The 25,732-nt window shown below is 38.3% G+C and overlaps 1 protein-coding gene across 3 annotated transcripts in view; it reads right to left on the bottom strand.

Moving 5' to 3' along the window:
• F8 (coagulation factor VIII) overlaps positions 1 to 25,732 on the bottom strand; it is a 150,926-nt gene that overhangs the window by 19,214 nt on the left and 105,980 nt on the right. For all 3 annotated transcript variants that reach the window (XM_031660454.1, XM_031660455.1, XM_031660456.1), the window contains exon 14: positions 10,514 to 13,619. In XM_031660454.1, coding sequence (XP_031516314.1) covers positions 10,514 to 13,619 — 3,106 coding nt within the window. The remainder of the gene's footprint in view (positions 1 to 10,513; positions 13,620 to 25,732) is intronic.

The following is a 25,732-nucleotide window of genomic DNA, read 5'->3' as shown; positions in this document are numbered from 1 at the left end:
AGAATGTGTCATAAACTCTTTCTGGACAGAAATAGGGAGCCACATTTTTTTTCTATGGCCCTTCTCTGTACTGCTCCCTGGGGATGAGGCCCCTGGGAGTGCTTACAGACTCACACAAAACCACCACATTTTTCTTATACTATAGAGAGAATTGTATATGCTTAATATCCTCTGTTCTCAGAGTTGGTGATTTAAGAGCCAAACCGTGGGTAGCCTCAGAGTTAGGGACTTATATGTAATGTCCAAACCCTCCTCTCCACAGAGGGAATCTGGGTGCTGGGGATTCTTTTCCCAATTGTATGGTGCAGTGCCTGGGGCAGGGCTCATGCCTCAGCTTTTCCTACCCATTTGATGTAGAATTTTGCTCAGTTGCCCAGTGGGTAGAAGTCCCTTGACTGATTTCTGACTTTCCCTCAGAAGGAACTGATCTGTGAATAGATGTTTATTTGGTACATCCATGGGTGGAGAGAGAGTCAGGAGCCTTCTATTCCACCATGTTCTTCTATCTTTCTTTTTTTTTCTTTTCTTCTTCTTCTTTTTTTTTTTTTTTTTTTTTTGAGATGGGACCTTGCTATGTTGCCCAGGCTAGTCTTGAATTCCTGGGCTCAAACAATCCTCCTGTCTCAGTCTTCCAAATAGCTGGGAATACAAGCATGTGCCACTGCACCCAGCTTCTATCTTTAATTAGTACTATTGAAAACTTGCCTGTCTGCATCTCATTTGAGAGTGTGTCTTTTTTCTTTGGTTACTTTGAAGAGTTTTCTCTTGGGTTTCTGCAGTTTCACTCTGATGGAATATGCCTTTGTGTTTATTTTTTATTTATCCTGGTTGGGATTTGTTGAGCTCCCTGAACCTGTGTATTGATATATTTTTTAAATTCTGGAAAATATTAAGCCATTGCCTCTGCAAATATTGCTTCTTTTCTAATCCCTCTTTCCTTTCCTCCTGAGATTTCAATTAAACACAGTTTAGTCCTCCTCACTCTGTCCTCCATGTGTCTCTTCTGGTTATCTGTTGCTGTATCAAAAACTACCTCTAAACGTTAGTTGCTTAAAACAGCAACCATTTTATTATAGTACTGATTTTTTGTGAGTCAGGAATTCCAACAGGGGTTGGCTAGGTAATAGTTTTGCTCCTCATGGTGTGAAATGAAGTCACTCAGTAATATACAGCTGGCATCTGGGCTAGTATGGAGGGTCTAAAATGGCTTCATTCACATGTCTGGTGTCTTAGTAGAGAATGCTAGAAAGCTGGGCTCAGCTGGGACTCTTGACCAAAGGGCCTACATGTGAACTGTGGCACCAGGGTCAGACTTTTTATGTGGTGGCTACATTTTTCCAGAGAGAAAATCCCAAGAGAACCAGGTATAGGCTGCATGGTATTTTCTGGCCTAGCTTCAGGGATCACACAACATCACTTCCACCACATCCACAGGTTGCAATTTTTTGTTCCATTCTATTGGTCACACAGGAGTTGTAATGCCAGGCCAGATCAAGGGGAGGAGAATTATACTCTACTCCTTGAATGACAGAGTGGCAAGGTCACATTGTACAAGAGCATGTAGGACAGGCTTTATTGCCACATCAATTTTTAGAAAATACAATTAGCCATAGTATCTCATTATATCTTTTGTATTTTTCCACTTAAAAAAACTCTACATGCTGCATTTCACAGTATTTCTTTTTTACTTACCTACCAACCCACCAATTCTTTCTTCATGTTTTAATAATGGTATCTGATGATTCCAAGATCTTAGGTCTGTGAGTTTATTTTGGTTCTCTGTTGTTTCTGTTATGTCTTGCTTATTTTTTCTTATTTGTTTTTGTACCTAATATCGTTCTGTTCTGGGTATTGTATTTGCATGCGGTGTTTGGTTTTCTGTTCTTGTGATAGTTTGCTAAGAATGATGGTTTCCAGCTGCATCCATGTCCCTACAAAGGACACAAACTCATCCTTTTTTATGGCTGCATAGTATTCCATGGTGTATATGTGCCACATTTTCTTAATCCAGTCTGTCACTGATGGACATTTGGGTTGATTCCAAGTCTTTGCTATGGTGAATAGTGCTGCAATAAACATACGTGTGCATGTGTCTTTATAGCAGCATAATTTATAATCCTTTGGGTATATACCCAGTAATGGGATGGCTGGGTCATATGGTACGTCTAGTTCTAGATCCTTGAGGAATCGCCATACTGTTTTCATGGATGCAGCTGGAAACCATCATTCTTAGCAAACTATCACAAGAACAGAAAACCAAACACCGCATGTTCTCACTTATAGGTGGGAACTGAACAATGAGATCACTTGGACTCAGGAAGGGGAACATCACACACCGGGGCCTATCATGGGGAGGGGGGAGGGGGGAGGGATTGCATTGGGAGTTATACCTGATGTAAATGACGAGTTGATGGGTGCAGCACACCAACATGGCACAAGTATACATATGTAACAAACCTGCACGTTATGCACATGTACCCTACAACTTAAAGTATAATAATAATAAATAAATTTAAAAAAAGAAACATTTATGAAAATAATTTGAGTTCTAGAAAGTTGATTTCTTCTTTAAATTTTACATTTTCTTCTGCCAGATGCCTGGGAACACTGCCAATCAAAAACTGGCTTAAATTATGATCAAGAATAGAGGTTTCAAATTCCACATGTTCTCACTTATAAGTGGGAGCTAAATGATGCGAACACATGGACACATAGAGGGGAACAACACATATTGGGGCCTGTTGGAAGGTGGAGGGTGCAAGGAGGGAGAGGATCAGGAAAAATAACTGATGGGCACTAGGCTTAATTCCTGGGTAATGAATAATCTGTTCAACAAACCCCCATGATGTAAGTTTACCTGTGTAAGAAACCTGCACTTGTACCTCTGAACTTAAAATAAAAGTTCGAAAAAAATTCCCAGACCTTAGCGACTTCCTGATCATATGCTCCACTTGGGGAAAATTCAGATCAGTATTATAAACTGCCAACAGACACCAGTTCCCAAACACATGGACCATTCTTGCCTCTGAGAATCACAGAATGAAAGAAAATGATTGAGAAGAAGCTCAGGAAGTATTCCACCAGCCCAGACAATAGTTGTATCAGACAACTATTGTCCAGAACATCAGCCCTGCAATTCAATCTGAGGGTCTGACACCCCTTTAGAGAGGGCCAGAAAAATTTGGAAAGGCCAGAAGGGCAAGAAAACAAAACAAAACAAAAGGTCCAGTGAGCAAGATTTGAAGGAATAGGAGCTATTTTGCTGGGACAGAAGAGTTACCTAAGATAGAAGTATCTGAAAAGCTGTTATGTGGAGGAGATATTGGGTCTGTGCTGTGTAGGATGTGGGGCGGGTGCAGGGGGGCGGGTATGTCCAGGGATCCACAATTAGCACAATCCAAAAAATAAAGTGAGCTGTTTTGGAAAGTCACCATAGTGGCTGGAATAACCACACACAAAAAAAGAATAGAAGTTTAACAGACAACACAGATGATAGAAAACTGGACTGTAAGTTAATGAAGTGAAAGTTAACTGATTCACCATTATCTTGAGGATATTTCTCTTTAGGGACTGATATGGTTTGGCTGTGTCCCCACCCAAATCTCATCTTGAATTGTAACTCCCACAATTCCCACGTGTCTTGGGAGGGACCCGTTGGGAGGTAATTGAATCACGGGGGCAGATCTTTCCCGTGCTGTTCTCATGATAGTGGATAAGTCTCCACTTATCCACTATCATGAGATCTGATGGTTTTATAAGGGAGACTTTCCTTGCACAAGCTCTCTTCTTGCCTGCTGCCATCCATGTAAGATGTGACTTGCTCCTCCTTGCCTTCCAGCATGATTGTGAGGCCTTCCCAGCCATGTGGAACTGTAAGTCCATTAAACCTCTTTCTCTGGTAAATTGCCCAGTCTTGGGTATGTCTTTATCAGCAGTGTGAAAACGAACTAATACAGGGACCAAGCTTAAAGTTAGAGTGGTTTACATCTATTTGTATTGCCTTGCTTACCCCATTAAGTGTTATTTGAATGCTATCTATGTGCTTATGACTCCTAAATTTATATCTTTAGCACAAACCTCTTCCTTAACTATCCAGACTCATACATCAAGCTGCCTACTAAACATCTCAATTTAGATATCTAATTGGCATCTCAAACCTAATATGCAAAAAACAGACCCTTCAGTGTTTCCTCAAATAAATCTGTTCTACCTCAAGCCTTCCATACCTCACTAAATGACACCATCATTCACCTACTTGCTCAGGACAAAACTTAAAAATGTTCTTTACATCCTCTCTCCTCATTCTTCCCATACTCAATTAACAGCCAGTCTTATATGCTTATCTTAAATTATACCCAACATCCTTCCATTTCTTTCCATTTCTATCACCACCACACTGGTCTAAATAACTGTCTTCTTTTATCTGTATGACTGCAATAGCATCTTAACTGGTATCTCTGCCTCCATTCTTGCCCATGGATGCTGTGTTCCATATAATTGGTCTTTCCTAGAGTCCTAGAGTTTGGACATAAATGGGAGACCTGCTTTTGTCTCTCTACATTTATCATTTACTAATTCATTCAACATACATTTATTTGAACATCTACCATGTGCCAGGCACTGTTCAAAGTTCTGGGGACACACTATTAAACAATACCTCCAAAGTTTGTGTTCTTAATGAACTTAACTTATAGTCAGAGAAGACAGACAATAAAGAAATAAATATATAATATTTCAGGCACTGTTAAGTGCATTGAAAAAAAATGATGGGAGTAATATTTACACACAGTGTTTAGGGAAAGCCTCACAGATAAAATGAAATTTGAGCAGCGTCTTGAAGGAAGTAAGAGAACTAGCATTAGAGTATCAGGGGACATAATTTTAAATATAGAGAACAGAAACTGTAATGGTCTAGAGACAGGAGCATATCTGGTCCATTTGAGAAGAACAAGGAGGTCAGTGTGGCTGGGGCAGGATTAACAGGAAACAATGGTAACAGATGAGGGCAGAGAGGTTGCAGAGGGTCACATTTCATAGGGTCTTGAAGGCCATGGTGAAGTCTTTGGAATTTACTGAGTGAGATGAAAATCCACTGGAGGATTTGAAGCAGAGAACAGTGATCAGAATTGCAATTTGAAAAACTACTTTAGATGCAATGTTGGGAAAAGACTATATGAGGGTAAGGTTGGAAGCAGGAAGGCTTTCTATCAACTCTCATCTGAATTACTGCAATGGCTTCCTGCAATAATTCAGATGAGAGTTGATGATAGTTTAGATCTGGATGGTAGTCACTGAGGTGTAGAGAAGAGGCTGGGGTGTGTGTGTGTGTGTGTGTGTGTGTGTGATTTATAGACTTGATTTTATTATTTTAGTACCCTTTTATTATTACAGAAGCAGTGCATATGCAGTGTAGATAATTTGAAAATATAGGCAAATAACATTCAAAAAATAAAAACATCACTTTTATGGCATCCGAAGTGACACTGTATCCTCTCTTGGCTTGTAACCTGCTTTCCCTGGTCAATTATCTTCATCGTTCCATTTCAGTACATTTTCATCTTATTCAATACTAAGTCCATAATCAACCCTGATTATTTTTTGAAATTATAGCCAACAGGATCTGATATGGTTTGGCTGTGTCCCCACCCAAATCTCATCTTGAATTCCCATGTGTTGTGGGAGGGACCTGGTGGGAGGTAATTGAATCATGGGGGCAGGTCTTTCCTGTGCTGTTCTTGTGATAGTGAATACGTTTCATGAGAGCTGATGGTTTTAAAAATAAGAGTTTTTGGCCGGGCACGGTGGTTCTCACCTGTAATCCCAGCACTTTGTGAGGCTGAGGTGGGTGGATCATAAGGTCAGGAGTTAGAGACCAGTCTGGCCAATATGGTGAAACCCCATCTCTACTAAAAATACAAAAATTAGCTGGGCATGGTGGCACATGCCTGTAGTACCAGCTACTTGGAAGGCTGAGGCAGGAGAATCACTTGAACCCGGGAGGTGGAGGTTGCAGTGAGCAGAGATCACGCCACTGACTCCAGCCTGGGTGACAGAGCAAGACTCCATTTAAAAAGAAAAAAAAAAAAAAAGAGGAGTTTTCCTGCACAAGTGTTCTCTCTTTGCCTGCTGCCATCCATGTAAGACATGACTTGCTCCTCCTTGCCGTCTGCCATAATTTTGAGGCCTCCCCAGCCATGTGGAACAGTAAGTCCATAAAACCTCTTTCCTTTGTAAATTTCCCAGTCTCAGGCATATTTTTATCAGCAGTGTGAGGACAGACTAATACAGTAAGTTGGTACCAGTAGAGTGGGGTGCTGCTGAAAAGATACCCGAAAATGTGGAAGCGACTTTGGAACTGGGTAACAGGCAGAGGCTGGAACAGTTTGGAGGGCTCAGAAGAAGACAGGAAAATGTGGGAAAGTTTGGAACTCCCTAGAGACTTGTTGAATGGCTTTGACCAAAATGCTGATAATAATATGGACAATGAAATCCAGGCTGAGGTGGTCTCAGATAGAGATGAGGAAGTTCTTGGGAACTGGAGCAAAGGTAACTCTTGTCATGTTTTAGCAAAGAGACTGGTGGCATTTTGCCCCTGCCCTAGAGATTTGTGGAACTTCAAATTTGAAAGAGATGATTTAGGTTATCTGGTAGAAGAAATTTTTAAGCAGCAAAGCATTCAAGAGGCAACTTGGGTGCTATTAAGGGCATTCATTTTCATAAGGGAAGCAGAGCACAAAAGTCTGGAAAATTTGCAGCCTGACAATGTTATAGAAAAAAAAAATTCCATTTTCTGAGGAGAAATTCAAGCCGGCTGCAGAAATTTGCATAAGCAATGAGGAGCTGAATGTTAATCCCCAAGACAATGGGGAAAATGTCTCCAGGGCATGTCAGAGGTCTTCACAGCAGCCCCTCCCATCACAGGCCCAGAGGCCTAAGAGGAAAAAGTTGTTTCATGGGCCGGGCCCAGGGTCCCTGTGCTGTGTGCAGCCTAGGGACTTGGTGCCCTGTGTCCCACCTGCTACAGCCATGGCTGAAAGGGGCCAATGCAGAGCTCCAGCCATGGCTTCAGAGGCTGCAAGTCCCAAGCCTTGGCAGCTTCCACATGATGTTGAGCCTGTGAGTGCACAGAAGTCAAGAATTAGGGTTTGGGAACGTCTGCCTAGATTTCAGAAGATGTATGAAAATGCCTGGATGCCTAAGCAGAAGTTTGCTGTGGGGGTTGGCCCTCATGTAGAACCTCTGCTAGGGCAGTGCTGAAGGGAAATATGGGCTCAGAGCACCCACACAGAGTCCCTACTGGGGTACCACCTAGTGGAGCTGTGAGAAGAGGGCCACCGTCCTCCAGACGCCAGAACGGTAGATCCACCAAAAGCTTGCACCAGCATCCGGAAAAGCTACAGACAATGCTAGCCCATGAAGGCAGACACGAGGGAGGCTGTACCCTGCAAAGCCACAGGGGTGGAGCTGCCCAAGACCATGGGCATCCACCTCTTGCATCAGCATGACCCAGATGCAAGACATGGAGTCAAAGGAGATCATTTTAGAGATTTAAGATTTGACTGCCCCATAGAATTTCAGACTTGCATGGGGCCTGTAGGCCCTTTGTTTTGGCAAATTTCTCCCATTTGGAATGGCTGTATTTACCCAATGCCTATACCCCATTGTATCTAGGAAGTAACTAACTTGCTTTTGACTTTACATGCTCATAGGTGGAAGGGACTTGCCTTGTCTCAGATGAGACACTGGACTGTGGACTTCTGAGTTAATGCTGAAATGAGTTATGACTTTGGGGGACTGTTGGGAAGGCATGATTCATTTTGAAATGTGAGGCCATGAGATTTGGGAGGGGACAGGGTGGAATGATATGGTTTGGCTGTGTCCCTACCCAAATCTCATCTTAAATTCCCATGTTTTGTCGGGGGGACCTGATAAGAGGTAATTGAATCATGGCAGCTGGTCTTTCCCTTGCTGTTCCTGTGATAGTGAATAAGTCTCACAAGATCTGATGGTTTTAAAAAGAGGAGTTTCCCTGCACAAGCTCTCTCTCTTTGCCTGTGCCATCCGTGTAAGACATGACTTGCTCCTCCCTGCCTTCTGCCATGATTGTGAGGCCTCCCCAGCCATGTGGAACTGTGAGTCCATTAAACTTTTTTCTTTTGTAAATTGCCCAGTCTCAGGTAAGTCTTTATCAGCAGTGTGAAAATGGACTAATACAGGATCCTTTACAGATTAGATGTTAATGTAAGAAAAAAAAAAAGTTGGAGAACTTCAAGGTCTGTGGACTGAATAACTGAAATAGGAAATGGTTTTATTTATTTATTTATTTATTTATTTATTTATTTGAGACCAAGTCTGACTCTGTCGCCCAGGCTGGAGTGCAGTGAGGCCATCTCAGCTCACTGCAACCTCCGCCTCCCCAGTTCAAGCGATTCTCGTGCCTCAGCCTCCCGAGTAGCTGGGACTACAGGTGTGCACCACCATGCCTGGCTAATTTTTGTATTTTTAATAGAGATGAGGTTTCGCCATGTTGCCCAGGCTGATCTTGAACTCCCGGGCTCAACCAATCCACTTGCCTCAGCTTCCCCAACTGCTGGGATTACAGGAGTGAGCCACTATGCCTAGCCAGGAATGGTTTTTGATTGCCATGGAGAAGGCTGGGCAATCAGCAGGTTTGGGGAAGGGGTAGGAATTAAGAGTCTAATTGTGTACATGTTAAGGTAGGGAGTTGATATGTAAATTTTGACTTCAGGAGAGAGATCTGAGAATATCTCCAGATATTCAACTGGAATTATCTGCAGATAGATAGTACTTAAAATCATGAGGCTAAACAATATCATCACAGAGTGAGTAAAAACACAATAAAGGAGAAGTTGGACAACTAATCCCTGGAGCACTCTAACCTTTAAAGATTAGGGGGATGAAGAAGGACTCACAAAGTTGACAAAGATTGGCAGTGAGTTTAGTAGAAAAGTGAAGAAAAGTGGTGTTAGAGAAACCAAGTGAGAACCTGTATCAAGGACGGAGTAATCCCCTCTCAAATACTACTGAGAATTCAAATAAGATGAGGACTAGGAATTAGTAATGTAAAGATCAATAATGACCTTGAAAATGTAGTTCTTATAAAATAATAGCGATAACAGCTTCTTTGGGGTGGGTTAAAGAGGAGAGAATGGCAGGAAAAGATGCAAAGGCTGCAAGCAGGGACAATTATTTTAAGATGGTTTCTGTAAAGATAGGGGAGGAAATAATAGCATAATTGATGTTGATGAGATTAATCTAGTGGAGAGAGAAATTGATGATGTAAGGGAGAAACGGAGAAATTGCTGGAGCAACATTTTTTATGAAGGGAGAAGAGATGGGAATCAAGTACAAAACTGGAGAGGTTGGCCTTAGGAGCACAGATATTCTATTTATTGTAATAAGTGTGCAGGCAGAGTATATGGGTACAAATGCCAGTAAATGTGATGCTGGGAGTCTATGGAGGTTCATTGCACAGCATCAGCTAAGAGTGAAAATGGGCATTGGAGAATGGAAAAAAGGTGTTTTAGATGTAAGGAAAACACAGAAAATCTAAGATAGAGGTCCAGGAGAATGAGAAAGTCAGTGGACTAGGGAAATATTCTATGGTTGCTGTGCAGCAATAAGGGCTTAGTTGAGCTAGAAAGCAAGGTGGGAAAGTGACAAGTCATGCTTGTCCCTTCTTGTTCCTCAAACATGCTAAACTTTTTCCATTCTCAGGGCCTTTGCATTTTCTGTTCCCTCTGTCTGGAAACGTCTTCTCTCAGAGCTCCATCAGCTGGCCTCTTATCATCATTTAGGTCTCAACTCCTCAAAGATTATTTCTGTGACCACCACAGCTAATGTAACACTCTACCATATTACTCCATCATATTATTCTCTCTACCATATTATTCTATTCTATCTTCTGAATAACACCATTGAGATTGCCTTATTTAGTTTTGTACTAACTTGTCTCTTGCTCTTTCCAACAGAATATAAGCTCCTGCTGTGCTGCACTCCAATGTGTACAAAAGTGTCTGGCATGTAGCAGGTGCTCCATAAATATTTGCTGACTGACTGACTCTCCTTATGTTTATATTCCACATTTCTCTGTGGTACTTGACCGCTCAACCTCCCTCTACTCACCTAAAAATAAAATCCTCCTACTTTGCCCTCTGGATCCCCAGTATCATGAAAACCAATCCTCCACAAGTCCTTAACCTCTTTAACATGAACTCACTTCTTCTGCCTCGCTTAAAGTTCTCTGATGAGACTAAGATCTCCCCTGCAGCTCATAAGGTTGATAGGTGAGGTTGACTTTCTTCCTGCTCCCCATCGCTCCTTCTTGACCCTGATTCCTCTACCCTCTTGTAAACCTGTCTTCTATCTCACCAGAGTTAAGAGTTTCAAGCCACTTTGATTTTTCATCCTCTAACTCTCATTGTTGGTATCATCATCTGGTAAAGTCAAATGTCACAAGAGCAGAGCAAAGGAGTAACCAATGATTTCATACCTGTTTCTTAGAACATGCGGGGAACTACTCATCCCATAATCCCAGAGCCGCTCCACTGCAGCAATAAAATAGTGTCGTGTTTTCTTTTGAAAGCTGCGGGGGCTCTGATTTTCATCCTCACCATAAATGTCAAAATCTTCCTTCTTCATTTCAACTGAGATGGTATCATCATAGTCAATTTCCTCTTGATCTGACTGAAGAGTATTAAGAGTTATTTCCCTTTGATGACGTTTCAAGACTGGTGGGTTTTGAGAGCACAGTCTTTCAGTCCCACCTTGCTTTGCCCAGGTGACTTCTATTTGGGGCTCATTTTGTTCCTCATTTATTGCTGCTATTGTATGATTGCTTTCACAAGGGTTCAGGGGCAAAATGGTATCCTTTTTCTTAAAAGCTGTGTTTTCTGGTGACTTCTCTTGGGATTTCCACTCTTCTTTTGGTATCTGAGTACCATAGTGGTTATCCCAAGCAAGAGGATCCAATAGCTTGGAAGGAGTCTTTGCAGAGCTTTCTGTTGCTCCTCTCAGAAAGGGAATTTTTCCAGGTCTATTTGCTTCCTTCCACTTAATTGCTCCCTCTGTTTCCTGAAGAAGGCTCCCTTCCATGAGATCCAGATGGCCAGGAGACCCACTGCTAGTTTCTGTAGGGAAAAGGTCCTTCTGATAAATGCGAACTTTTGGAAGCAATTCAACTTTGCCAGATGTTTCGGGCAAGCCTGGTTTCAAGAAAACAGTGTTCTCAACTTTCTTGTACGTGACTGAATTTGTAGCACTTGTCACCAGGGAGCCAACCTCTCTTTGATCACCAATCATCTCCAAGGTTAGAATAGCTAAAGAAAGGTTATTTTTTTTGACTCCTTGTAAGAAATGACTGCTTTCTTGGACCCCAGAATCTTTCTTTCTGTAAGATGGTGCTGGAAGATGAGAAAAGTTGTCTTGGAATAGGACCCTGGTCAGATCCATAGGTCTAATAGATGGAAATGATGATACCTTTGCAATGGGTAATGGAGATCTATTTGCTTGAGTGATGCTATGACTCCTCGTAAGACAATCTGATAAGGGAGACTGAGTAATGGCTCCTTTCTCCTTCTCATTGTAGTCTATCTGTGTGAGGGTGCTTGGGGTCAAATGTTTTATGTTTTTGGACCACTGGGTTGAGGTGTCCTCCACAATTAGCCTTTTTTCAAGTTCTGTTTCTTCTAGTGGGAGTCTGAATTGTTTCAAAGCTCTCTTACCACGTTGCATGACAAAATTTTGCTGGCTTGGATTAGGAGATATCCTTGTGGTGTGTGGATATTTCTCTACAATTTGCTTGGTTTGATTTCCCAAACCTTCCAAGTTTTCTTCCTCCCCTTTTTCTGAGAAATGAGCCATGTGGTTCTTTGTTCTATTTGTTGAATCACTTAATGACCTAAAATCTTGAAGTACTGGAGCATATGCCCCCTCATATGAACCTTCTACATTTTGCCTAGTGCTCAGTAAGAAAAGGTTCTTCATGAAATTCTTAGTGCCAGTCACTGTATGTATCTGAGGCAAAACTATATTATCTTGGATTAATGTTTCCTTTCTTTCTATTTCTTCCTGAATTTTTTTTTCTTGATTGTGTGTATTATTTTCATGTAAATTATCCAAGTTAGTAAGAAATAGGTTTCTGCTGCTTGGAAAAACTACCTCTTTGAGTCCTATATCCTTTGTAAGTTCACCTTTTCCTACTACCACTTTATTTTTCTCAGACAAGAAATTCTGACCTTCCACAGAGTTTTCTGGTCCTAAGGATATGAATAGTTTTGCACTGGGGCCTTGCCCCGAGTTCAGGGAGTTCTTTCCATGAGTCCTTTGTATCCAATTTGCTGATTCTGGTAAGAATAGCATCTTAAAGAATGACATATCTGGATTTTCTGCATCTGGTAGTATGGGGCCCTCTATTTTTTGTTGGACCATTTCCATGTTTTTCGATGAAGTAGTTTTATTTGACATATGATTTAGCCTCAAAGCTGTAGTATTTTTGTCTGTAAGCATTCTGTCATGAATCAAAGGTGTCACTTTTTGAAACTCAGTATCACTTTCTAATATATTTTGCCAGACTGATGGACTATTCTCAACTAATAATGATGGGCCATCAATGTGAGTCTTTCTATTAGTTGCTGAATTATTGGAAGTTTTGTTTATCTTTAACAAAGAGATGCTAACTTTGAATAAGGCATTATCTTTAGTCAACAAAGCAGGTCCATGAGCTCTTTTCTCTTTAAAAAACCTACCACTCTCTGTTGACCATACATTTTTTCCCCATGAACTTTCTTGGCTATTCATTAAACCTGATTCTAACAACTTTGAATCATTATTTTCTTCACTCAAACTCAGAGGTCCACCAGACTCAATAAGGGGAGATGACTTTTTGCCAGACAGAGTGGTATCTAATTGACTCTCATAATGAACTGGCATATTAGGGGGTCCTAAGGAACTTGTATTATCATTACCTGCTGCCAAATTGTCTGACGGAATTGTTGAAATCAGATTATTTGATGAACTAGAAACTTTAAAATCAAGTTTTTTCAACTCTGTTGCTACAGTTGTCCCCAGTTTCTCATTTAATCTTAATTGGAGGTCTGGCTCAGGGGTAAATACCATGTCCCCACTGTGATGGGGCTGTGGCCTGAGGTGTGTCATTTTAGACAGGTTGTTATTAGTGTCTATTGCTCCAGGTGATGGATCATCAGAAAAAGTCTCATATTTGGCTTCTTGGAGATCAGATAAGGATAGCCCATGTGGAGTAGGACTCTGTCGCAAGAGCATCAGCAAATCACTAGAAGAGACATTCTGTACTTTAGGCATTGGTGTTCTGTGTGCAAACCAAGGGTCAGTCTTCTCTATGTCATTTTTGGGAATTGTGGTGGCATTAAATTGCTTTTGCCTAGGGCTAGGGTGTCTTGAATTCTGGGAGAAACTTCTTGGCTCAATGGCATTGTTTTTACTCAGCAAGTATGTTGAAATATCTTCATAACTGTCCTCGTAATAATCACCAGTGTTCTTGTCACAACTAGAAACCTTCAGTAAGGCGGTCATGCCTCTGTTCCGAAAGTCTGAGTTGTGGCACCCCAGAATCCATAGGCCTGGAGATGAGGAAGAATAAGACTCTGGTTACTCATAACACAGATTCTAAAACGTTCTGTTAGAGGTTCTCTCCCATTCCCAGATAAATGAAAAAAATACTAGTCAGTATCATTATATCACAGGTCATTGGGTTAAATCCCTGGAACATGTAATATAAAAGTGGTTTTTGCATTGCTGCTGTTGTTCTATGCCTGTTTCTGACCATAAGAAAAGACTGTGATAAAAATGAATAGATATTGGGATTAAAATGGGGAAATGTAATTAATATACACAATAGTGGAGGGTCTTAATAGTGACACAGAACTCTGAATATGACAGTGATTTAATTCAGGAAAGTATATTAGCTAGATGTTATTGCTATATCACATAGTGGCACAGGTTCCTCTTGAATCCATCAGATTGCCTGGATTCAAATCCCAGTTCTACCATTCACCAGCCATGTGACTTTGAGAAAGTTACTTAAGCTTTCTGAACAATAGGTTTCTAATTTGCAAATGAGGCTAATAGTATCTACCCCATCATATAATACAATGAAATCACATAACACAATACCTAGCATCCACCGTCACCTACTTGCAGAATACGTAAGCACAAGGAAGAAGCATTTAGGTCTAGGATCCAGCTAATATAAAATTCTACCATGATACTAGCAATACTAATTTCTACCATGGCTGGGCATGGTGGCTCACGCCTGTAATCCCAGCACTTTGGGAGGCTGAGGCGGGTGGTCAGGAGATGGAGACCATCCTGGCTAATGCAGTGAAACCCTGTCTCTACTAAAAACACAAAACATTAGCTGGGCATGGTGGTGCATGCCTGTAGTCCCAGCTACTTGGGTGGCTGAGGCAGGAGAATGGCGTGAACCCAGAGGCGGAGCTTGCAGTGAGCCCAGATTGCACGCCACTGCACTCCAGCCTGGGTGACAGAGCAAGACTCCGTCTCAAAAAATAAAATAAAATAAAAATAAAAATAAAAAATAAAAAATAAAATTTCTACCATGAACAAGATTAGCTGACTGAAGGAATGCAATAAATTATAATAGGCTAATTCCATGGTGGTAAAGTAGATGCATAAACGTAAGAGACAAGATATACCTTTACCAAGCTACCCGTTGGGTACCTCAACAGCCTTGTCATTTCACACAGTCTTTGCAGGGAAGATCTTAACTGTATCTATCTTCTCCTCAAGGGAAGCTGCTCCCAAAAGCCCTGTGAATGCCTACATTCTATGTGCAGCCAAATTATCAATCAAGTGGCAAAGGAGAATAAAAACATATTCTAACATATAAAGACTCAGAAAATCTACCTCAAATGTTACCATTCTCAGGAAGTGATTACGGAATGTTTGCCACCAAAATAAAGGAGTATATCAAACAAGAGAAAGACCTGGTATCCAAGAACCAGGTGCCTATCCTGAGGGAGGATAAATAAAAGTCCCAAGTTGATAACTGAGCCTCAGGCCTAGAGAGAACCAGCTCAGACTGGAGTAGGGGGATGCATGCCTCTAGGAGGTCAATCTGTAAGCAAAAAGGAATATATCATATGATGGAACTCTTGAAAAAAAGAGGATAATTCAAAGGAAGACATTATAAGAAAAACAGGGAAACAATGAAAGATTCTGGTTAAACTAGTTACCAAAATGGACTTTTACTTACCCTCCCCTCTGAGAAGGGCCTGGTATTAGGAATGGTGATCAAGCTGGAGTTTAGTTTTAACTGCTTGGGTTAAAATTTTGTAATGAAAATATCTTTTTGTATTGTATGTGTGACTAATGGTAAATTTAAAACAATATAATTAATTAACACATTTCAATCCAAGTGCTTAAAGAAGAGTTGGTTGTTTGATGAAAAAGTCAATAAAATAAATAGCCAAACAAAAATTAAGAAATTTCACATATACAAAATTTGAAGAAAAGAGACACAATTACAGACACAAAGAAAATGAAAATAATTGTAATTCCCTTGGAGACACCTCAGCTGTCAATCTCCTCCTCCAACTTTTGACACAGGTACAAGCTACCTGGCCAAGTTTGGGGTCTAGTCAGCACTACAAATATAGCTCAGTCTCTGCCTCTGTGATCAAACCAGGGCTTTCACTGAACTAATTAATTCTGTAAGCTATTATCTGATCTTGAAACTAGTAATACTACCAAAGTAACTCAGAGAGACAGAGCCCAGCTGATCACATCCTGCACAGACAGTAAAGGAAGTAAGAGGAGAGAAGCCACCATAGAAGACATATAAGTCCAGTAGAAACTAGATATTGGACTGGGGTTAGTTTATCTTAACCTTTCTTCTAGTTGTTGAGTTGAGAAGGGAATTCAACATCCATTAAGTAGACAGAGAGTTAAGCTAAGAGCAAGCCACTTATCCTCTCTGCTAGCAAACCTTGATCAGAACATTTTTGTACCTTGTTTAAGGATAAGAGAAGACATGTAATCTATAAAGATACTACAGAACAGGGAGAAGGAAACAGAAGTCAGGAAACTTAGAAGCAATACCTACTTTTGAAAGTAATCCACTGCAGATTCTAGAGGAAAAGTAAGAACAAATATCTTGCCATGCTAAAACACAAGAAGACACAGCTTCCATAATTTAAAACCACAAAGACATAGCTTCTATAATTTAAGACTGGAAAGGGCATACACAAGATGAAATGGTAGTTCAACTAGACAAAATAGAAAAGAATAATTATAAGAAAACTTAACACAAAACAAGAGATGATCAGTTTATGTGTGTATGGGTTCCAATAAAGCCTTACAAAAACAGACAGGAGACCAGACTACCCAAGGCCCATAGTTTGTCCACTCCTGAGGTAGATGGTCACCCACTGTGCCTTTCATGGGGTTTCAAAAGATGACCAGTTTTTAAAGTGGCAAAGAAAGGTCTGGTCTTTCTTCTTGCTCCTTTCAGAAATTGCTGCAAATAATTAAAGACAGAGCACAATTAAGCTGGAAGATATCTGAAGCCATGAAACCACAAAATAGAAGTATAGTTAATATAAAATGGGTATCAAAAGATACAAAGAGTGGAGGCTCATGGCTGGCAGATTTCAGAAAAGTCCAAGAAGACATACTTCTTCATATCTTATACCTCCATATCTTCCCCATTTTTTATATCAAAGTCTAATTATTCCTCCTACTTCAGCCTCCCAAAGTGCTGGAATTACAGGCATGAGCCACTGCTCCAGGCCTTGTTTCTTTCTTCTATCAAGGTGTAAGTATGACACTTTGATATGAAAAACAGTTAGTCATTCATTATAACAATGGGATCAGGGTCTACAAGCTGGCATCGGTGGTTTTACTGGACTCCTTTCAACACAAGTCTCAAAAGGTAGGAAAGATGGGACCAGAACAAATAATCACACTGACAAGCCATTTTTGCAGTGAAAGTCTGTTTTGTAAGGTGGGGAGGGGAGGAAAGAAATTCTGAAGTGTAAACAACTCTGCAGCTTTGATCTTGATGGGCTAGAGAGAAGTAAAGGCTGAAAACTCACATATACAATCAATACCTTTCATAAGAGAATTCCTGCTAATCTAAAACTCACTCCTAATGCCTCATTAATATTAATATATCCACAAAAATTTTCCACAAAAAGTTTATTTAGGACAAACTCACCTCAATGATAAATAATAAGCAAAAAGGATCAAGATACTACAAGATAAAAGGAAGAAAGGAACAACAAGGCCAGGTGCAGTAGCTCATACTGGTAATCCCAGCACTTTGGGAAGCTGAGGTTGGAGGATTGCTTGAGCCCAGGAGTTCAAGACCAGCCCAGGCAACAAAGCAAGACCTTGTCTCTACAAAAAATAAAAAACTTAGCCTGGCATGATGGTGCATGCCTGTAGTCCCACTACGTGGGAGGCTGAGGTGGGAGGATTGCTTGAGCTCAGGAGATTGAGGCTACAGTGAGCCATGATGATACCACTTACTCCACCCTGGGCAACAGAGTGAGACCTTGTCTCAAAAAAAGAGAAAGGAACAACAAAAACAAATAAAAGAAGAGCAGTAATCAAAAAAATGTTGCCAAGGAGAAGATAAAACTTGTAACCAAACATGTCACCATAATCTAATGAGATTACCACATCTGAAAACCAAAGTCTAATGTAGAATTAGCTATAAGAATTTATAGAAGACATATGGGTCAATGGAACAGAATGGAGAGTTCAGAAACAAGTTCTCACATTTATGGTCAATTGATTTTCAACAAGGGTGTCAAGATGACTTAATGAGAAAAGAATCATATTTTCAACAAATGGTGCCAGGACAACTGGATATTTACATGCAAAAGATAAAAAAGAGGTTAGACCTCTTCTTCACACCATACACAAAAATTTATTCAAACTAGATCATAGACATATATGTAACAGCTAAAACTGTCAAACTCTTAGAAGAAAATATGGAAGTAAATGTGGCCTTGGGCGAGGCAAAGCCTTCCTAGATGTGACATCAAAAGCACAAGTGACACAAGAATAAAAAGATAAATTGTATGCCATCTATGAGTTCATCAGTTAACTCAACAACCCAGGAAACAATTATTGAAGTAAAAATAGGTCAATAAATGGGAACAAAACTGAACAACTAGAAGGAAAAATAGTGAGAAAACAAACTAGAACAGCATACTCAAGAACTGTGTGACAAATTGAACAGTACAACATATGTAAATGCAATACCAGAAGAAGAGAAAAAATTAGAAACAATATTTGAAGACACAGATGATAAATATTTTTCAAAATTAATGAGATACCAAATCACAGATTGAAGAAGCCTAGAGAATGCCAAAGTAGAACACACACACACACACACACACACACACACACACACACACACGAAAATCAAAGTAAAGAGCTTGAAGGCATCCAGATTTTTAAAAACAGATACATTATATACAGTTGAGCACAAATGGGAATTACAGCAAACTTATTGTGAAAAACTATGCAAGCAGAAACAATGGAGTGGCATTTTTAAAGTGCTGAGGGAAAACCAATAAAACAAAATGTAATAAAACAAAAACAACAACCACAAACCCAGAATTCTATACAAGGTGAATATATAATTCAAAAACATAAATAAAGACTTTTCAGAGAAGCAAAACCTGACAAAATTAATTAACCAACAGACTTGCACTACAGAAAATGTTAAAAAAAAAGACACACTGTAAATATAAGGATACAGATAGGTTGAAAAGAAAAGAATGGGAAACATATACCACACAAACATTAACCAAAATAAAGATGATAGTGCAGGTGCATAAATTTTAGACAATGCAGACATTTAAGGCAACAAGTAGTACTTCAGACAAAAAGGACATTTCACAAAGATGAGAGAATTGATCTAATAAGAATACAATCTTAAATTTGTAAGCACCTGATTTTATTTTGCCTTATTTATTTTGAAACATCTTACTAACAAATACAAACAGAAAAATAACAAACTCAACAATCATAGAGATGTCACAGTTTCCTCCATGTCTGTCAGAAACAGACAAAATATCAGGAAGTTTATAAGGATTTTAAAAACATGATAAAGCAACTTGACATAATAGACAAATATATGACACTCTACCCAACCATAGCAGAGACATATTTGTTTCAAATGCAGTGGGCCATTTATCAAATTAAATTATTTACTGGGCATACAGCAAGTCTCAACAAATTTCAAACGATTGAGATAATACAGAGTATGTTATGTGATCACAGTAAAACAAGTAAATCAGCAACAGAGAGAGAGCCAGAAAATCTCCATATGTTGGGAAATTAAAACACTGTAAAATAACTGTGAATAAAACAAGAAATAACATAAAAATTATAAAATATTTTAAACTCAATGATAGTAAAAATATGACTCATCAAAATTTGTGATATGGGGTTAGAGCAGTATATAAAGATAAATGTATAGCACTTTTAAAAAGTAAATGTTGAAAATCGATGAACCAAGTTTTAATCTGAAGAAGTCAAGAAGAAAAAGAAAACTGAATCCAAAGAAAGTATTGGAATAATAACAAAAGACCAGAAATAAATGAAATGAAAAGCAAAATAAAAATAAAAATTCAACATAGAAAATAAACAAAGTAAAAAAATGTTTTAAAATTCCATGACCTGCTGAACAAAGCAAAAATTTGATCCTATGGTAGGATTAGTAAATTTGATGAACCTATAACAAAGCTGATAAACTTAAAATAGTTAAAATATAAATTAAAATATCAGGTATGAAAAGGGAGGCATCAGCACAGACATTATAAGGATGACAAAAGAATATTACAAATAACTTACTTCAAGTAAATTAAACAACTTAGTTGAAATGGACATATTTCTAGAAAAACACAACTGATAAAAACTGATACCAGAAGAAATAGAAAATAACATTAAATACGAAAGAATAAATTTTACAAAAATGTGCAAGATCTGTACACTAAAATTTTACAAAAATATTGCCAAGAGAAAATTTAAAAGATCTAAATAAATAAATAAATAAATAAATAAACAAACAAACTATGCTCATGGACAGGAATGCTCAATACTGTTAAGATGTATGCTCCCCCAAATGGATCTATAGAGTCAATGTAATTCCTATCAAAACCTCAGAAGATATTTTTGTTGATAAAATTGACAAGATGATTCTAAAATTTATATAAAAATCAAAGAGAGCAAAGTTGGAGGAATTATACTAACAAATATTAAAACTTACTATAAGATAATACGTTACTGGTACAAAGACAGACCAATAAGTCAATGGAAAATAAGAGATCAGGGGTTGGCAAACTTTTTCTGTAAAAAGCAACATAGTAAATATTTTAGGTTTGTAGATACATATGGTCCATGATACATATTATTTGTTTTTTTGCTGTTTTTTTGTTTTGTGTGACAATTCTTTAAAAATGTAAAAAAATTCTTAGCTCAATGCCATATAAAAACAGGCTGCAAATTTGGCTTGTGGAACATAACCTACCCCTAAAATAGAGTACAGAAACAAAGCTATAGTGATATGGTCATCAGATTCATGGCAAAGACAACAGTGCAATTCAGTGAGGAAATTATTTTTTTCCAACAATTGGTGCTAAAGCAATTGAATATCCATATGGAAAAATGAACTTTTATCTGCATCGCTCCATCAAAATTAATTAAAAATGAATCATAAACTTAATTGTGAACAATAGAACAATCAGACTTCTAGAAGAAAATATTTAAAATATGTAGAAAGAATATATAGAAGGATGGCATCATGTTCTTAGGATAGGCAAAAATTTCTGAAACAGAATACAAAACGCACTAACCATAAAAAACTGAAAAATAAGAAGTAATTAAATGTAAGAACTTCTATTAACCATAATGCACCCTTAAAGGACTGAAAAGACAAACCACGGACTGGGAGAAAACATTCACAATACATAAATCCAACCAAGGACTTGTATCTAGGCAAAATAAAGACCCATTCTGACCAAAAACTGACAGAGAACTTTTACCAGCCAACCCACACTGAAGGAAGTTCCAAAGAAGTTTCTTCAGACAAAAAGAAAATGATCATAGATGGAAGCAAGAAATGCAGAAAAGAATGAAAGAAATGAAAGGTGTAAATATATATATATACACACACATACACACACACACACAAATGATATTGATTATATAAAACAATAATAATGTCTTATGGGGTTTAAAATAGATGTAGAATTCAAATAAATGACAAGAGTACAAAAGGTAGGAGTAAGAAATGGCGTCATGTTGTTTGAAAGTCTTTGCATTGTCTGGGAAGTGGTAACAAATTAAATTAGACTTTAGTAAGTCAAGAATGCATGCTGTAACCTTTAAGATATCCCATATGAAACAGTAGAAGAATGTAAACTAACAAATGAATAGAGTGAAAATGAAATAATAAAATAATAATAAATAATAATAAAGACTCAATTCCAAAGGAAAGAAAGCAGAGAAAAATGATAATAAAACAGGTGGGACAACTAGAAAGCAAATAAGATGTGAGATTTAAGTCCAAATATATCAGTAAATCCACTGAGCGTAAAGGATCAATTACATCAACTAAAAGATCAATATTATCAGACTGGATAATAAAATAAAAACCAATTATTTGTTGTTTACAAGAGACGCATGCAACTGTAAGAATGGGGAAAGACTGCAAATAAAAGTAAGGAAAAAAGAAATACTGTACACAAACTAAAATAAAGCATATGTAATAATATCAAAGTAGATTTTAAGATGATGAACATTAGTAGATTTAAAGAGGAGGATTTTATAATGACAAAAGGGGCATACCCCAAAGGATATAACAATTATACATTTGTACATACTAGTAATACAGTCTCAAAATATATTTTAAAATTGACAGAATTAGATAGACAAAATCACAATATAGTAGGAGATATTAACACATCACTCTAACTGATAGAAGAAACAAAACTTAATTGGAGTTTTTATGTAGAAAATCACTGTCTTTGGTTCTCCTTTCTTACTGAACCAAAGACAGTGATTTTCTAGAAGTCAAGTGAAGAAAGTTTCAAGAAGAAAGTGACCAACTCCATCAACTGATGCTGAGAGGTCTGGTAGGTCAAGGTTTGGGAATTGTTGAAATTGGCAAGTTAGAGGTCAATTTTGACTTCTTCCTTGAAAAGAACTTGTTCAGTGGAATGGTGCAAATGAAAGCCTCAACTGTACCCTCAAGTACACTAGGACATAAAATTATGATTTTTATTTTATTTTATTTTGAGATGGAGTCTTGCTCTTGTCGCCCAGGTTGGAGGGCAATGGCATGATATCAGCTCACTGCAACCTCTACCTCCCGGGTTCAAGTGATTCTCCTGCCTCAGCCTCCAGAATAGCTGGGATTACAGGCACACACCACCACGCCCAGCTAATTTTGTATTTTTAGTAGAGACTGGGTTTCTCCATGTTGGTCAAGCTGGTCTCGAACTCCTGACCTCAGGTGATTCGCCTGCCTTGGCCTCCCAAAGTGCTGGGATTACAGGTGTGAGCCACCATGCCTGGCCAAAATTATGATTCTTATGGGCAAGTTTTCTCAAACCTTCAAGAAATCCATGGTTCCTGGATTATTTAAACTGTTTTGGAACATAGAAAAAATGGTATGCTTGTGATTTCTGTACAAAGCTAGTATAATTCTAATATTAAAAATATTAAAATGGCACAAAAAGGCAAAGGAGTTAATCTCATTTATTAATATAGATGTACATTATTCTAAATAAAATATTAAAATAGTGCTTAACAATATATTAAAAGAGTAATATACCCTTAGCTCATATTCTAAGATAATTCTCAGAAGACAAGGTTTGATTTACTTTTTTAGAAAGGAGAAATATTGTTAAATATATATACCTCTCTTCCACCCATTCTCTCAATATTATATCACAAGTTTTGGTTAAATCAATTTCTGGTATTCATATCATTATAACTATGTAAACATTTGTTCACGGATGAGCCAGGTAGTGTACTATGCTTAAATATTTTTCTTGTAAAATTTTGTTTATACTGGGGTTAATAATTGGCTCATTTTTTGTTTTACTAGTTTTTCTGTATACTTATTATTACTTCACCCTTAAACTGACAGAACCATGAAACTCCTTTCAACACAATTATCTTATCATCTGCCAAATCAGCTCAATGTCTCCTGTATTTTCATCGCCTTTAGACTTTGTTTTGCTTCTCCCATATAGACTGGTTGTTCAATAAGCCTGCTACACAGGTGTTAGTCTGGGATCTTTATTGACCCTCCTCCTGGGAATTCGCTTTGCCTGTCTATTGTGTTGCATACCCTGAATCCTGGATCCCAAGATTTTCCTTTTCATTGATTCGCTTTATCATCTTGGTAGAGTACATCCTCTAGTATTTTCCCAAGAATATAAAAATTGCACAGGAGATAAATTTTTCAGAGTTTGCTGACAAGTTTTGTAGAGAAGTGGCATTTTGTAGAGAAGTGGCAGGCAATGATCATCCCAGAACAAAAAGGGGGAAGAGAAAAAAGCAGAACTCTAAATAGTTTTTTCTAATCCATTTTCTCATTGTTGCATACAATGCCCTGCTCTTCATTTTGCAGCCACCCACCTCCCCTACATACATATCATTTCAATACAACCATAAAAAGGGGCAGCTGTTGTGGAAAACATTCTGGCAGTTAGTTCCTGAAAAAGTTAAACATAGAATTGCCATGTGACTCAGAAATTCTACTCCTGAGTACATACCTCAAATAATTGAAAACAAGTGTTTAAACAAATACTTGTACATGAATTTTCATAATAGCACTACTCACAATAGCCGAAAGGTGAAAATGACCCAACTATTCATCAATAGATGAGTGGATAAGCAAAATGTTTTCTATCTATACAATGGACTACTATTCATCCATAAAAAGAATGATGTACTGATACATGCTACAGTGTGAATGAATCTTGAAAACAATATGCTAAGTGAAATAAATCAGATACAGAGGGCAAATATTGTATGGTTCCATTTATATGAAATGTCCAGAATAGAGAAATCTACAGACAGAAAGTAGATCAGCAGTTGCCAGGGGCTGGGAGAGGAGGAAATAGGGAGTGACTTCATAATGGGTATGGGGTTTCAATAAAATAAACAAATAAAAGGGACCAGACTTTATCATATTAAACACAGGAAATCTTCCTTAGGCATTTTGTTTAGTTTGAGCTTTGTAATCAATGATACTATATTAAAATTTCCCATCAAAGAATATAAAACAGAGTTTTAATTTGTCTTTATAAGTAAGTGATCACCAAAGTAGCTTAAATGTTTCTCAAATTATTGATATCTAATATTTTTCTCTGCCTACACAAACACACACACATTTTCTCTCTTTGTTTTAGACAATTACAACCATATTATACATATCATTCTATAATAGGTTTATTATATTGTATATATGTTTTTCCACCTAGTTGTGAATATTTTCAATGTCATTAGATATTCTTCCATTTAATCATTTTTAATGGCTTCACAGGATTCTTACAATATGGACAAGCCACACTTAACTAATCCCCTATTGTTGGACATTTACATTTCCTCCAAGTGTTTACTAGTCCCTTTATAGGTAGTTCTGCCATATATACCCTTGTATACAATCTTTTTGCATTTATTTATTTGTTTATTTATTTAGAGACAAAGTCTCACTCTGTCGCCCAGGCTGGAGTGCAGTGGCATGATCTCAGCTCACTGCAACCTCCGTCTCCTGGGCTCAAGCAATTCTCCTGCCTCAGCCTCCTGAGTAGCTGGGATTACAGGTGCCTGCCACCTCGCCAAGCTAATTTTTTTTGGTATTTTTAGTAGAGACAGGGCTCTCCCATGTTGGCCAGGCTGGTCTCAAACTCCTGACCTCAGGTGACCCGCTCGCCTCGGCCTCCCAAAGTGCTGGGATTATAGGCGTGAGCCACTGTGTCCGGCCCATTCATTTATTTTTACATATTTTTAAAGTATCTACTATATGCCAGGCACCATAGATATTGGGGATACGGTGATTAACAAGATAGACTAGGTCTCTGCTCTCAGAGAGCTTACAACTTAGTTGGGAGACAGATAAAGACATAAACACACAAACATAAATAAGCAAGATACTTTCAGAGATGTTACTGGGGTTCTTCCAGGTTCCTCACTCACTTCCCACAAAAATATATCACTTGAAGTAATATAAGTTTCCAGGTATGAAAGTAAATGTGTGATTATGTATGATGACATTAGTTTTTATTCTCTAGAAACTTCCCCATGAGCACTTATCTCCAGAAATGCTGTAAGAGTAAGACAGTAACTACAATCTGCAGGTAGTTCTATGTTCTTCCCTCTGTAGATGGTGGGGGTTGGAGGGGCCAGGAAGCATGCAGTGGCCTAGTGCTTGTTAGTAAGCTGCGTGAACATAGAAGTCTGTGTTGGACTTAGGGTTGATAGTCTCAAAAGCCTTGCAGTGGTTATTGAGGGAGAGAGAGGAAGAGATGCTGAAAGCCACATTTGTTCTGGAGGCCTCACAGTGGTTTGGGGATATATGTGCAGAAGATTACTATGCATTTCCCAAGGTCTTCTAGGTGGTATTTATCCAGCAATACCAATGTTCACAAGGCATATACAAATATTCACAAGCCTTGTGAAA

This window comes from Papio anubis, chromosome X (genome assembly GCF_008728515.1).
Source record: "Papio anubis isolate 15944 chromosome X, Panubis1.0, whole genome shotgun sequence".
In the NCBI taxonomy this organism is placed as follows: Eukaryota; Metazoa; Chordata; class Mammalia; order Primates; family Cercopithecidae; genus Papio; species Papio anubis.
The sequence above is the reverse complement of the archived record's forward strand: the minus strand, read 5'-3'. Positions and strand labels throughout refer to the sequence as shown.